This window comes from Populus trichocarpa, chromosome 5, assembly GCF_000002775.5.
Source record: "Populus trichocarpa isolate Nisqually-1 chromosome 5, P.trichocarpa_v4.1, whole genome shotgun sequence".
Classification (NCBI taxonomy): domain Eukaryota; kingdom Viridiplantae; phylum Streptophyta; class Magnoliopsida; order Malpighiales; family Salicaceae; genus Populus; species Populus trichocarpa.
In genome coordinates, this window is record NC_037289.2 from 1329801 (window position 1) to 1345808 (window position 16008).

The following is a 16008-nucleotide window of genomic DNA, read 5'->3' on the forward strand; positions in this document are numbered from 1 at the left end:
GTTCTCTTCTTTGCCGCTTGCTAATGGATCTCTGTGCATTAACTTTCTTATAGTTCTTTGAAATTACAAAATACTGTGATGAACAAAAACACATACCTGCTCTTTAAAGGTATCTCCTGTCAACCTAGTTAGCTTCAAGAAATCATTCAGCATAAAACATATTTATCCCAGCCACTTGTTGCATACTGTGAGGTGTCTGCAACTTGCAATGCAAGGACCTGAATGACTGTTTGCTGGCAACATTTGTTTTGATGGCCCCACGAGGTGGTGGTGTGGATTGTCGGGGCTGGTTCCATATTTTAGCAGTAGTGTCTACTAGATCAACAAGCTGCTTTTTCTACGAAAGGCATTTTCTCCAAGTCATTGAAGTTATAAAGATTTGTGTGTTTTATATTAATTTGGATTTATTAGGCTGCTTTCTTTTTCTGCTGATAATGTTGACCTGGAAGCTCGAGCATTATAGAAAGAAACAAAAAGATTCCTCAAAGTTGTCAGATAGTTTGGTCCCTGGTTATTAAACTGGCATCAGCCTGACGGATTACCTAGAAATCATCAATTTAAGGCTTGGATTGATTTGGGTTTCACAAAAAATTAAGAGAAAATTTAACTCGATATGATTTGATTAAAAATATAAATTGACCTGAAATCTAGGTTAAACCCAGTCAATAACACGTTGATTTTTTTTCAAAAAAAAGAAAATTGATTTAACTTATTCAAGTCACTTTACTTGGAATCCATTTACCAAGTCAATTCGAGTTTTCTAACTAAAGCAAGTAACCCAACTGATATTTTGTCTTTTGCGAGTGATAGAGAGACTTTGAACACAACAAGTACATCTACCTGCGCCAACTAGACTCGTCAAGGCACTACAGGTACCAATTGTTGAAATCAAGTTTTTGAGCTCAACCAGTACCAGATCATGACTAACCTGCATGAAGCAACTGATTTGCTTCTACTATCATGTCACTTTCATTCTGAAATGCCCGAGTCTTTTAAGTTTTAACATTTTAGTGTAAAGAAGGGGAAAAGGAGCATAAATTTAGGCCACAAATGGAAAAACAAAGATTTAATAAAGTATTCAGCTAGTGTGCATTGTGTAACAATGTAAAACATAATTTTTAAATCTCATCTGGTTTTTGATGGGTTGAAATGATACAGCGAGCTTCATATTGAATTACAAATTAAACTAAATAAAATATTGATTCATTAAAATGTAATCAAGTTTTTAATGATTTGATTAAATTGATCAAATTTCAGTTTAAACTCAACTGAGTTAACATCAAAAAATTAAAAAAAAAACTCGAAATAATATTATTTTTTTGATTTAGATTGACTCGATCATCCATGAATTGATCCATTAACCCTAACCTAGACCATTTTCTGAGAGTTCCCAGACGGTCTAGCAATTATCATGTAACCGGCTTAACCACATTGATGATTTTAGGTGTTTCTCCAGTAAGACTAATCATCACCTTCCATTCGATCATATGTTGTGGTGCTCAGGTTTCCATATTCAATACAATTGTGTCTTTGATTTATCATTTATAGCTGGTTCGAAATGACAACGTTCCATAACTAACTTGAAAAGCTCTTTTGCTGCTTCCACATCTCCCTGGCCTCTCAGACCCTCAATCCTTACAGCTAAAGCATTAGTCTTCAGCTCCCATCCTGGTTTACTGATTGAACTTTCCTTCTTTACTGTATCTGCTGTTCACCATCTGATCATCAACATGATATCCAGTTGCTAAACGATCAAATGAGTCTGCAATCTGCATCAAGCTTCATCTCACTCTCTACAATCTTTTTTACAAATGCCTCAGCCTTTTCCAAGACTCTTTTTTGAATAACCTGTGATCATTGCATCTGGGACTCGAATGTCAAAGAATGTCTTCATTGATAACTACTCCTCCCAAGCCTCTTCAGCACCATGAAAGTCATCTGATTTCGTTGATAAGCGTATCATATGTAGATAGCCTGAATAATAGAAACCTCCTGAGTTCTTATAGTTCATCCTTGTCAGGATACAAAGAGAGAAGATTCTCATAGCGTATCTTATGCTAAAAAAAAATCTCTCTAACTCCTTGAAAGAATTGAATCTTGATGAGCCTGTAAATATATAGAGACCAGAGAGAAAGACGTCAAGAACATGGCTAAAGCGATTTTGTTTATGCAGCCGCTTGATGGATTGTTGGAGGTCAGACTGCTCGGACCGCTACTCTTCGGCCCTTGAAGCCATTTCTATTCAACTGGATTAATGGAGTTTGTGATCCTATAACATAGAGTCTTGGCATAGAGTCTTTCAGGACTGTGCTGGTGTTTGTGGAAAAGACGAGAGAGCTTAGAACAAAGGAAAAGCCATAACTTTGATGGCAAAGTTTTAGGTTTGATCTTATAAGAAGATGATTCATGTTGTTCTTAGAGAAAAAAGATTGAAAATTTGGGAGATGCTTTGTTTTAAGGTTCAAATTTGGGAGATGTATCCATTTATATTTTGGGTCAGTTTGTCATCACCTACAAAAGACATAATCCACTAAAAAAAATTTCCAGATCCTTTTCCCCTTTTAATCTTGTTTACTCTTTCTTCTCCAGTTGCTTTTTACACTATTCGTGGTGACAGTTAAGCACCAGCCTTGGCATCAACTTGACTTTAATGAACGTTAAAATGAGCAAGAGGTTGAGCAGAAACTGATAGGGATAGAGACACCAAAATAAACTTTAAGCCAGGAAAGAAAATGGAATTGATAACAAATAGCAACAACAGGATGATTTAGTCGGTCTAAATAGTGAGTATCATGATCAAATAAGAATGGAGCTTTTGTGTGCTCAATGTTAGTCAATTATGCCTATAAACAAGTTAACCATAAATGTCTGTCCAACTCTAACAAAAAAGAGAGGAAATAGATTCTCCCTGAATCAAACCCTAAAGACCTAAAGTCAACCACTGTCGTGGTCTCTTGTCCATGATCCTTTTCACTACGTCCCTTACAAAAGAGTCAAAACAAGATGAGCAACAACCTTTCATCGGGCTTGTCTGCCCAGCGACCACTCTATCGATATGTATACAAGTTGATGGTGGGGGCACTGTATGAACTTCACTCCTCTTGTGCTCTAGCCCACAAGCAGCTAATATGGTATGTGTAGAACTCCTTGATATATCCTTGAAAGTATCATGGTCTGCAATGGAAGAAATAAGCCAATTTTAAGCATTTCAATTGCATGGTTGAAAGCAATTATTTCAACTTAACCGCCATGCATCTAACCAACAAACAGAAATTCTACGAATTCTCAAGCATTTCAACGCTGCCTGAAAAAAGGACATCTAAACAAAATTCCATGTCTGAAGATGAATATTGTCAAGTCCTGACAAAATTCCACGTCTGAAGATGAATATTGGCATCCCAGAACAGGAAGCCTGTTTCTCCATCAACTTCCTGTCTCCCCAGGGTCTCAACAACCAAAATACTGAATCAGTAAAAACTACTTAGGTGACAATAACACTTCACGTACCTAATTCAGTATCATGTGACAAGCTTCCCAAATGGTTTTTGACCATTGATTGCAATTTTTCCTTCACATCATAGAATTGGCTTTCTCCTCTAACTTGGTACGAGGACAAAGTACCACCATGCCCGGTCATTGCTCTGCTGTCAAACTCATGCAGTTGTTCAGAACCAGACATTGAGTTGATCCCCATGAGTTCAGGCCATAATGTCAAATTGACGGGTCTGTCAGAAGTTGGAATAGTTGGACCCTGAACTATTTGCCTTGTCAATTGGTTTGGCGTCAGATAAAAAGAATCCCTATTTTGAAATGAAGACGGCTGATGGTCATTAGTCTGCAATCTCTCCTCGTGATGTGTCTGTTCTAATGTGTCAACTTCTTGTGTCCTTAAATTTTGAAGAGCTGTTTCCCTACCCAGATCAATTTGCGAGTTTGAAAGATCACCACGCAAGCTGGCAGCTGAGATGACATCAATTCTATTTGCCATGGGATTCATATTTGTTGAGGGATTCATATTTGAAAGGAGAATCCGTATATTACGGTGTATATGACGTCTCCCAGAGAGAGTTGATGCCCCTGCTCCAGACACTGGAGAAGCTACATGATTATCTCCAGTTGGAAATCTCGGAGATGACAGACTCCCAAATGCTTGTGGGACCGTCAATCGAGGTGAAGACTCTAGATTGGGATCTAAACCTTCTTCTAAATTCAACATGAGCGATGGTCTATTAAATATGTTGCTGCTTATATTCCATTGATCAGGCAAGGAATCTTGAGTTTGGGAACTTGAGGATCCAAGAGCAACAGGTCTACAATCATCACAGTACCAATTGCCTTCAGGTACTTGCCGCCCCAAACCAACACAATAGGTATGTGCAGATGAATCACAGAGATCACATAGTAGCATGAGGCCATCATCCCCACCTTCGTGGCATTCTTTACAAATCACGTTCTCATATGGATCAATGTAGCTCCTGATTTCTTCCTCAGTTGGTTGATAGACCTGTAAAACAAAATAACCCAAACCAAAACACAGAATAAGCAAAAATCAAAGAACAAGGGAAATAATAGGCACAAAGCAATAAGACAGAAGACGACCTGATCACGCTTGGGAACTTGTATCACCATATTTCTCAGATCAACTCCCACTATTGATCTTCCATTCTTGGTTATTGTTCTAAATCTTTGCTTGCACAAAGGGCAACGGGATTCTACTTTTGACCACTCCATGATGCAAGTGAAACAGAAATAGTGACTGCAGCAGTCCAGTGTTCCCCTGAATCTTCTTTTGTCCTCTTCAGAAAGACAAATTCCACACACCTGCCTTCCTAGCTCTGACTTTACTTCATCTACCTTTTCCTTACCTTTTCTTCCTAGTGGTTTTGTCTGCTCGCACAAATCCCCATTCTCCTGAAATCTCTTCCCAGCTGATGAGCTTCTCAAACTTGTCTTCAATTCTCCAAACTGATTGGCTTCCCTCACCAGCTCCCTCTCTTCCTCAGAAATGGTATAGTCATAATCAGATGATCCATTAGACAAAAAATCTGAATCCGAATTTACAGCAAATTTCCTCTTTCTCACACCTGAATGTTTCTTGCTCTTTTCTCTCACAATTGAGCTATCTGCTAAAAAGTCACCATCATCCTCATCATCATATTCACATCTCTCTTTCTTCTTCAACTTACGTTTGTTTCTTCCTTTCTTTGCCAAAGGCTTCTTCAAAACCCTGGATTTTCTAATCCTTTTTCTACGTCTTCCAGAACCCCTTTTCGGCACTCTCCTCTTGATCACTTTCACATTCCTGCTCTTCCTTTTCACTGTCAATTCTTCATCCTCATCCAAGCAATCATCATCATCTTCATCTGGTGTGAATTCTTCATCGGTTTCGCCCTCATCATCATTAATATATTCCTCATCCTCGTCATCATAAGATACCCTTTTTCTCTTCTGAGAAGTTTTACCCTCAACTTTCCCATCCCCTAAAGAACCACTTTTCTTCCTCGATCTAACAGGCTTCCTGAACTCCTCCTCCTCCTCCTCCTCAACAAAACTATCAAAACTCTCCTCTGATGCATACCCATCTAGAGAAATTCGACAATCCTCTGAATCATCATCCGATACATTTTCCTCATTCTCCAATACATAATCCTCATCCGAATCATCGGAATCTTTATCCCTGACCCTTTTCTTGGGATTCCTCTTACAATTAACCTTTTGCCCCCTTCCCATCTATCTTTGCACACCCCCACAGAAACACCAAAACCCCCAATTACAAAACCACAAGTTTCAACTGTTCATCCAATAAATACACTACTTAATCTACACGTCAAATCAAATCATATAAAAATTGAACCCCAGGATTCCTGAATTGGGTCTCTCTTTCTTTCTAGCTTAACTCCTACTTCAAATGGGGTAACAATATTTAATGCAAATCCTGCCAGAAAGTTTCACTAATCACCAATCATTTCTAATAACCGATCTGTATCAACACAAACCACAAATAATAACCAAAACCCAGATCAGGTTCCAGAACTATTCCCTTCATAAAAAGCCTCAAAAGTAATCCAAAAAAAGTACCAAATCCCACTAATAAAAAGAAAAGCAAAAAGCTTTAGCTACCCTTTTTGGAGCTATTCAATAAATTAAATCAAATTCCCTCTAGAAAAACCAGAACAGCAAAATAATAATTGAGTTTAAAATCATTACTACAACCACAAAAGAAACAAATTTTAAACCAAAAATAGCCTTAAATTTCCAGTAAAGATGGCTTCAGCATAAATACTTAATATATACAGACAGGTTCATACACACATGAGAGAGAAATAAATCTAGAGAGGGGGGGGGTTGTTTGATACCTGAGAAAGAGAGGAGGAAGGAAGAAGAAGATGACACAGAGGCAGAGGAGAGAAATCAGAAATGTTATTCGTGGAGATTATTGTAAGAAATAAACTGCCATTTTATTGCCGGTTCGGTTGTTGCGTTTTGTTTTGTGTTATAATAATATCGTTTTTCGTTTATATATATAAAGAAGGTTTCTTTTTTTAAAAAAAAAAATTTAGCAAACCCAGCCCAGCCATGATTAATTAAATTAATTTAAAATAATATTATTTTATTATTTTTATTTTAAAAAATTTAAAAACCTAATATTTTTTACAAAAAAAGTTAAATTAACTTTTAGCTTGGTTAAGATTTGATCTATCAAATTTATTTCTACTTAATTTAATTTTAAAATTCAATATAAGTTAAATCCTGATCTAGCCGACATATTACTAAGTTAACTCATAGAAATTATTCAAGTTCAGTATTTTTGAGGTTTTTTATCTTTAATTTTTTTTTTTTGATGATTTTTATTTATTTTCACTTGATTGATTGATTACTCTCTGAAATAACTTGGTGGATATTGTCAATATTAACATTTATAGCTGTAGTCTATACAGTTTTTTTATTTTTTATTTATTTAACTATTACTTGATTGATTGATAGGATTTTATTTGAAAGATTATAGTATTACCTTGATGTATGTATGTTTGAGTGTTTTTAAAATTTTATTAAAAATTAATTATAAATATATTATCATATCCCATATTATAATTATAGTTATAAAATTTGATTTAAGTCAAAATTCAAGTTATGAATTAGATAAATTAACATGTGAGTCAATGCATCAGCGAAGCTTGGATTTTAAAAATAAAAAATTTGAAATTATATTATTATGGAAAAAAATAAGTGTTTTCATTAATTTTATCCACAATCATGTTTTAGGTTAGCAAATCATCAAACCCATCAAGTTAAGCTTGGCCATGTAATATTTAATTTGTTATCTTGTCAACCACTCAAATATAATTATCATGTAAAATTCATGATTGGATGACAAAATTCTTCCTAGCAAGCTTCATTTATAGTCAAGTTTAATATAATAATTACAAAATGAATTCAATTACTACAGTTTCAACTAGATTATATGCTTGCACCATGCTTATGGCTGCCATCAATTTTTTTTAATATAAAAAAAATATTTAGGCTATAGAAAATTATTTAGTATTGTTGTTGAACTCAATCCAATATATTAATTTTAAAATCTCTCAACTTGACTCTTTGTCTAACTCGAATTTAAAATTAAATCATGTGAGAGTTGTTATGCTCTAAAAATTAAGTATAAATCAAATATCAAGATATTTATTTGAGATAACAGCAACCTTATAAAAAGCAAATTAAAATAATTTATGAAAATAAATTCAAAATCAAGCAAATATTAAAGGGCGGAATTACGAAAAAAAATGATGAAAATGAAAGGAAAAAAAAGAGGGGGGGGGGAATACAAAAAAGAAAAGAAAAGAAAAGAAAAGAAAAAGATCAATTCATGTAAACATTGAATGAGGGGAGTTGACACAGACTTTTTTAAATGTATTTGGTAAAATATTTCAAACATCTCCTTCAGCTCCTCTCTCTCTCCTCTCTTTATAACAATTACATATATTTTTAAATTAGCTTAACAAAACTAAAATTTTCAAGAATCAAGTTTCACATAGAAATAAAAAATAATAATAATTCAGTATTACTCTAAAAGATATGGTTTTTCATTGTGTAAGGCTTTATTGTTCATCATCTCGTATATTACTATAGATGGGTCGTGCAAAATTTTATATTTTTTCAATTTGGTCCTCAAACATTTTAAATTTGGTTTGATCTAATAATCAATCTATAACTTGATCAAGATTTTGTTTGATTTAGAAAAATTTATTCAAAATAAGATTTTTTTTTTAAATAAAATGATGTGTTTTTATTAACTTGAATTAATCGTCTAACTCATAATCTCAACCGAGTTTAATAACTTTAAAACACATTGTATGAATGAATGCATATTGACTGAGAAGGCTTTTTGCTCCTCCATCCTATTTTCCCTAGCCAAACATAAAATGACTAAGCTTACTTAGTGATGATGTTAATATCTCATATTAGCTAGAAGATGGGAGCCTTGGTCAAGGGAGTCTTTTATCTTCTCAAGATATACCTTGTTAAGAACAAAACTCATTATATACTTGAAACTATATATAATATCTTTTGAGAACTATATTATTATATTATTATAGAATACTCTAAAAGGCGTGGGGAAAGTATTGTAGCTTTCCCCACGCCTTTCACATTCCCCATTATTAATATATTATATTATAACATATACTAAGCCTTTCACTTTCCCCATTATTGATATATTATATTATATTATTATAATTATTATATTATAATTATAATTATTATATTATATTATAACATATACTAAAAAGTAAATGAAACGATAAACTGTCTTTTTTTTTAATAATTTTTTTTATTTAGTTATCAGACTTTCATGACACAGATCCCGGGTTTGATTGGTTAATGTGATTTGATGAATTAACTTAATTTTTTTTAATTAATTTTTTTCGTTTAGTTTAGTTTGTTAATGTTAAATTTCTTTCTATTTAATTATCAGACTTTCATGACACGTGTCCCGGACTTGACGGGTTAACCCAGTTAATTCTGGGTAAACCCGTCAATTTTTTTTTTTCTATTTAGTTATCAAACTTTCATGACGTGAATTGTAGGGAACGACTGGTGTGGGCTTAAATTAACAATGGTTTTGATATCAGAGGCTTCTATTTCATCATAATTGTTTTTTTCGTTTTATGCTTTTCATTGTGGATTGCATAGTGCAGTCCACGGTGAAAAGGCTGATGCCTTTTATTTTTCTTTTTAATTAGTTTTTTCATTTAGTTTATTGATATTAATTTTTTTTCTATTTAGTTATCAGACTTTCATGACATGGATATTAGGTTTGACGGGTCAAGCCAATTAATTTAGATTTTCTTTTTCTTTTTCTTCATTTGTTTTTTTCTTCTTATAAGTTTTTTTTCTTTTCTTTTTTATTTTTAATTAATATTTTTATTTTATTTAATTTAGTTCATTAATATTAATTTTTTTTTCTATTTAATTATCAGCTGACGCCTTTCATTTTTCTTTTTTCTTTTTATGTCTTTGATTATGGACTGCACTGTGCAATCCACAGTGAAAAGGCTGATGCCTTTTGTTTTTTTTTTTTAATTAATTTTTTTCACTTAATTTAGTTTGTTAATGTTCAATTTTTTTCTATTTAGTTATCAAACTTTCATGACACGAATCCCGGGTTTGATGGGTTAACCTGATTTGACGGGTTAGCCCAATTAATTCTAGGTAACCCATCAATTTTTTTTTTCTATTTAGTTATCAAACTTTCATGACAAGAATCCAAGGTTTGACGGGTTAACTTGTTTTGAAGGATTGACCCAGTTAATTCGGATTTTTTTCTCTTTTTTTCGTTAGTTTTTTTCTTTATGCTGGTTTTTTTCTTTGTTTTTTTTCTTTTTAATTAATCTATTTAATTATCATATTTTTATGACACGACCTTACAACCAGACTCATATCCAAGGCTATTGTGTCTGGTATTGCAGTCAGACCCACTTAAACTTGGGTCATGCAAGTTTAATGTTATTATTAATATTATAAATATTACTATTAGGTCAGATGTTGCAGCCAAACCCAAGACTCTTGGTTATAGCTTTTCAGAAATACCTAATATTTTTAGATCTTAGCTTTTTATGATATTTTTTATGTAAAAAAAAATTAACTCGCAGCATCGCGCGGTTCATGTAACTAGTGCTATCCAAACCTCCTCGTACCCGAAGGATTATAATAATAATAATAATAATATTATTCTACATCAATTAAGAGATAAAAATCTTAATCATTTATATAACACGAGGGGTCTCCTTTCTTTTCAAGAAGCTCATTTTCAATGATAAAATTCACATTGAAAAATTCATTTAGTCATTTAATATAATGTCTCTCAGAAGACCATCATGTGTGGTCGTGAACACATCATCACCTAGTTTGTCTGCCTCCTTACAAAATCATTCGGTCACCTTCTTGATTTTTCAAACGCTGAACCCACTGGACATCAAGATAATTCAAAGATTTAAAATCCAGTGGATTTAGGCAATGGGTTGGGTGAAGGAGGTTTTGTGGGGGAAAGATCACACTTGGTACAATATCTTTCCTCGACAAAATTTCAAATCAATCCTCATCATATGTGCTTCTTTTTTTAATTTCTTAATGATTTTATTAATTTATGTGGTAATTATGTTTTTTTTTAAGAGAAAGTAATTTTTTTCTTAATTAGAACAATGTTATTTTAATATTTTTTAAAAAATAAAAAATATTATTTTAATAAAAAAATCCGGTTTAAAATAAAACTTAAGTTGTATTAAGTTATCAATCAACAAGTTATTAGGTTCATTGATTTAAACATGCTACATTTAATCAGGACAGTTGCATTTGGAATAACATACACTCAGAAAAATATTAATTATTTTTCATCTTCTAATCATATTGAACAAGTTCACATATTCTTAAAAAAATAATGCTATGTGGCAAAAATGATTTAATTTTTACTAAATCTCTTCATAAATATCTCATCTGTTGAATTAATCTCTGAAATTTTTTGGAAAGCATCTTCTAAAAAACAAATAAAAATTCTTTGCTTTTATTCTTTTCAAAAACATGGATTCACTCACCTAAAGATTTGATTCTTTCGCTTGACCTTTCGTCCGAATTTGGACATGCTCGGCTTGCTTGTCTGCTCAATATCATGAAATTACATATCTACCCTTAACTTTTGTTCATTTAGCAGTTAAACCCAAAATGGTGACCAGAAAGAGATGATCGCCTAGGTTGGCATAACATCATGAATAAAGCACCCTCACTCGATTTTCCATCACATCAAGGACCATGGGGCCCACACTCCAAGTGATCCTGACTGTCCATTAGGAATATCACAGAGACACAAGCACACGTGCTTTTGGCTGGAAAACAAGGGTGTGTGAGGAAGACACGTGTACGGAGACAGGTGAGATTGGATATTTTTATAGTTTTTTTAAGATAATCAAACGGCGGATGTGTCAGACTGCCCACAGAGTAGATTAACAGCTGATTTGGAATGTCGGTAGGTGATGTTTGTTTGCAGTTAACACGTGCTATATAAAATTGTTATTACCATGAAATATGAGGTTATTTCCTGTTTGCTATAAATTTTGGATTACACTACATGGGTCGGTTAAATATTTTTTAATGTAAAAAAATATGTTTTGAATGATAACCCTAGTCAATTTTGTTTAATTTTATTAATTTGTTGTTCATGAGATCAAAATAAAAAAAAAAATTACTTTAAAAAAGACAAGTTAAATCAATAAAAAAACATTAAAAAATAAGTTAATCCAAGTTAACTTTATTAACCTATGATCTTAGATGAGTCAATTCTGACTACTCCGAATCAATTATGTTTAACTTTATTAATCTGTTATTTATGAAATGATATCAAAATACAAAAAAAATTAACTTTAAAAAGGGATAAAAGTTAAATTAATAAAAAAAAATTTAAAAAGCGAGTTAACCCGAATTAACTTGACTAACCTATGATTCTAGATGGGCCAACATAAAGAAAAGTGAAAAAAATAACAAAGATCCAGGCTAAATAACACAATATTAAATGATGAAATTGAAAAAAAATCAATTTTAAAAATAGAAGAGTAAAAAAAAAAAAGTTAACTCTACTACTCCGCGATCTATGATATGAGATTGGGATAAAAAAACTATATTTTTTAAAGCCTAGAGAAAAAATCACAAAACTGAAGGGCCAATAACCAAATCCCAAAAGATGAAAAAAAAAAATCAAATATAAGAAAAATGAAAAAAAATCAACTATAAGAAAAGAAACGTCGGGAAAAAAAGCCAATTCGGGTTCCTTCGACTAATCCGTGACACGCGATATGAGATCGAGATAAAAAATTAAATTTAAAAAAAAAACCTAGAAAAAAAAGACCAAAGTTAAATCAATAAAAAACATAAAAAAACTCAAGTCAAGTCGGGTTAACTTAACTAACTTGTGACCTGGGATAACCCTACTAAAAGGAAAGCATGAAAAAATTACAAAGCCAAATGCCCAAAAACCTAATGCCAAATAATAAAATTAGAAAAAAATTAATTTAAAAAAATAAAAAAAATCTAGTTAACTTGATGAACCCATTATCCGGCATACAATGATCAAATCTAGTATAGAAATAATGAAGAAAAATTCATAATCATCAAAAAATAAAAAAACAAAACAAATAGTAATCAAATAATGAGGATATAATATGGTATAAAAACTAAATAAAATCAAATAATTAAGAATTAAACTAATAAATAAATAAAATATAAAAGAATAGCAATAAAAAATAAAGACCAGAAACGAATACAAAAACCAAATTAAATAAAATGTTGAGGGGTTGAATTGAAAAACATAAATAAATCAAGAAAGTGATAAAAAATAGCAATAAAAATATTAAGGACCAAATTTGGATACAAAAATTAAATCAAATAAAATATTGAGGGATAGAATTGAAAACATAAATAAATCAAGAAACAGATAAAAAAAATAGCAGTAAAAAAAACGAGGACCAAAATCGAATTCAAAAATTAAATAAAAAAATATTAAGGGACAAAATTGGAAAACATAAATAAATCAAGAAATTGATATAAAAAATAGCAATCAAAAGAATGAGGACTAAAATTGAATTTAAAATTAAATAAAAAAGGATACTAAGGGACAAAATTGAAAAACATAAATAAATCAAGAAATAGATAAAAAAAAATAGAAATCAAGAGAATGAGGAACAAAATCTAATTCAAAATTTAACCTCTAAAAAAAAATATTAAGGGACCAAATTGGATACAAAAACTAAATGAAATAAAATGTCTAAGGATGAAATTGAATAAAAAAATAAACTTCAACAAACAAGCATCAAAAGCAAAATAAATAACAATAAAAAGAATAGCGATCAAATTGGATACAAAAATAAAATGAAAGGAATCTTTTGTATTTTTCTCAAGAGAAGAGAGAGAAAAAAAGAAGGAGAAGAAAAAAAAAATCACTGGAACCACATCGGTAGTCCGTTGCCGCCACACGCTAGTTTAATGGATAGACCATGGTGGGTTGCTTCTAGCATTGTCTCTGTAGGCAGTATTTGACTACTAGATGAGCCCTTACATCTCATCAAAAGAGCGTGAGCTCATCCCACTCGCTAGTGTGCATGTTGCACGCTCCAACAATTTTTTTATATTTTTTTTTGTATTTATTAAAAGATCAAATTGACCCTCACCCAACTAGACAATAATAAGAAAAACCAAGAGTAAAAGACAATAACGCCCCTAGACAACAACTATATGATTTTTTCCTTGAAGGTTATTTTAGATATTTTATATTTGAATGATATTTTCAATTCAATTTTTGTATAAGATAGATAATTAATATCAATATGAAAAAACTTTTAAAAATTATACATTTCGTGGTCTAATAATCAATACAATCCATACAAGTAAACAATAATACCCACACACTAAAAATGGTGAACAAAATTAATTACATATCACAAATTTGATTTGCCTTTCTATCAAAATGTCACCACTCATCAATGCTTTTAATGTTAATCATATAGAGCAGTGAACTAATATCATAAACGACATAACACAAAATGATTTGGTATACAAGATGACTTTGTTTTTAAATATTGATTGAGAGCGTGATTGCAGTTGTAATATAATTTATGTTTTTTATTGAAAAATATTAAAATTAATATATTTTTATAAAATTTTTTTAATACTATTAAATAAATAAACAGATTTAACTAAGTAAATAACCGCGTTATCAAATAATCACTTCTTTTCCATGGTCGGAATTGGCTTGAATCTTGCGGAAAATGCCGGTCATGATCAGCAGCTTCCACAGTTAGCTAAAAGACCAGCATATTCTTTTTTTGTGAGAGATAGAGAGTAAATTCCAAATCATGTAAAGAACAAATTAGAGCATCAATATTGGGATTAAATATGTAGTGGCCCAAAGATCGAGTTGCCATGAGGTATAAATCTCGTAGGTGACCTCAAACTCTGTGGTGAATGGGATTAAAACAATATTTTTGTCTTTTAATCTTCGGATCTACATTTCGCAGTAGACAGGCTTTGCATAACTTTGGGCTTTAGCTTAATATATTTCACAAGTGAGCTCACAGACAGGCTAAAAATCTTGAGACTTGATAATATAGTGAGTGGCCCAGTCGAGATTCTGCAAATCACATAGCAGGCAGGCAAGAGCATGAAAGCTGTTCATTTGGCCCAGTCCAGACCCTGCAAATCCCATAGCAGGCAGTCATTTCTATGCATACCTCTTTAGTTACTGATAGATTTTAACTATGATAGTGTCTCGGATCATCTTCTGTGTATCAAAAAAGGTCCCTTTAATCAGATTTAAGCAACAAATCTACATAGAATTGGTGTTTACACGAGAAACTTCATACCACTTGCATATTTCGAGTTATATATCCTGGAAGGAATCAAGGAAAGTTGAGCCTTTACTGCTACTTCGGGGTCGTTGGAGTGCAAAGAGAACGAAAGGGAACCATGCTCTAACGAAAATTATGTTGCAACTTGCAACAACAATTCACATCCACTGTGTTCGTCAAGAGAACTCCACAGAATTCAATGGAAAGCCATTCAAGGTGTATTGTTTACTTTCCTCAAACACGATTGCCTACCCATCACGTCGTTGTAGGTTTATAATTACTTATTGGAATAAAAGTTGTATAATCAATGGTATACCGTTATTTGTAAGAGAATATAATATAAACCTCCCTGTAAAAGTTTGTTTGGAAATGAAGAACACAACTTATGTTTTTCAGTGAAAAACATCGTTGAAAAACTAAAGTTACACCGCGGTTGCAGCATCATAACCAAACCAAAAGGTCACTGAATTCTAATTCAAAAGAGTTGAGTTGTCCAATTCAATGATTTGGAGTGTTCACGACAACCAGATGCCTAGTCTCTCAAAGGTTCTTCATCAAGTACAACATCATACCAGAAATCAGACCATTCTAGATTATAATAATGATAATGTTTACCACTTCTTGTAATAGGAACTTTGTCTCCCAAAAGAAAAACATTTTCTTAGTTATCTTCTCCCTTTGTTAACCCTAGATTTAGTGCGAGAAGAAAAGGGATGGACATAATAATTTGACAAGCCATTTAGCAGACTAAAGCTTTACTAAACCTCAAGCTTTTATGTTTTCTTGGCATAATTAAGTCCAGCACAAGGGACCGCTTGTCACATTGCCCTATAAAACTTGGCTAATCTATGTATATTTCTGTTCTAATTAAAAAAGATTAAGGAATTTTAGCAGTTAAACAATCTATATAATCAAATGTTTGGGGATTCATGAAGTGACTTGGTCACATGGGCTGCATTGAAAAGAAGGATAGTGGAGAAGGCAACCAGAAAAGAATATGTGATTGAACATCATGATTTTGAACAAAGGTTCCAATAAACAATGCACTCTTGCATTGCACTGTTCATGTTACCTTTCTTTCTTCTTCTTCTTTTATTCTTTAGGGTTTATCGAGAAATATCTTAAA

General features: G+C 32.1%; 1 protein-coding gene across 3 annotated transcripts; it reads right to left on the reverse strand.

The window, feature by feature from the left end:
* Positions 1–2766: 2766 nt before the first annotated feature.
* On the reverse strand, positions 2767–6496 carry LOC18098623 (uncharacterized). 3 transcript variants are annotated; one of them, XM_006382368.3, is made up of 4 exons: positions 6357–6496; positions 4600–5935; positions 3508–4504; positions 2767–3174 (listed from the first exon to the last, which is right to left on the reverse strand). In XM_006382368.3, the coding sequence occupies exons 2-4, from the start codon at positions 5728–5730 to the stop codon at positions 2921–2923; spliced, it is 2382 nt and encodes a 793-aa protein (XP_006382430.2). In that variant the 5' UTR covers positions 5731–5935; positions 6357–6496; the 3' UTR covers positions 2767–2920. The 3 variants fall into 3 exon arrangements, with proteins under 3 accessions (XP_006382430.2, XP_024457199.1, XP_024457200.1); XM_024601431.2 differs by having other exon boundaries at positions 4600–5980; XM_024601432.2 differs by having other exon boundaries at positions 4600–6087; positions 6357–6486.
* Between the last annotated feature and the right edge of the window lie 9512 nt (positions 6497–16008).

Excerpts from the sequence above, each read along its gene's own strand:
- LOC18098623 (XM_006382368.3), bottom strand. The coding sequence starts at position 5,730 with ATGGGAAGGGGGCAAAAGGTTAATTGTAAGAGGAATCCCAAGAAAAGG. Across the intron at positions 4,505-4,599 it reads AAGTTCCCAAGCGTGATCAG|GTCTATCAACCAACTGAGGA; the intron begins GTCGTCTTCTGT and ends TTTGTTTTACAG. Across the intron at positions 3,175-3,507 it reads GTCACATGATACTGAATTAG|ACCATGATACTTTCAAGGAT; the intron begins GTACGTGAAGTG and ends CTTCCATTGCAG.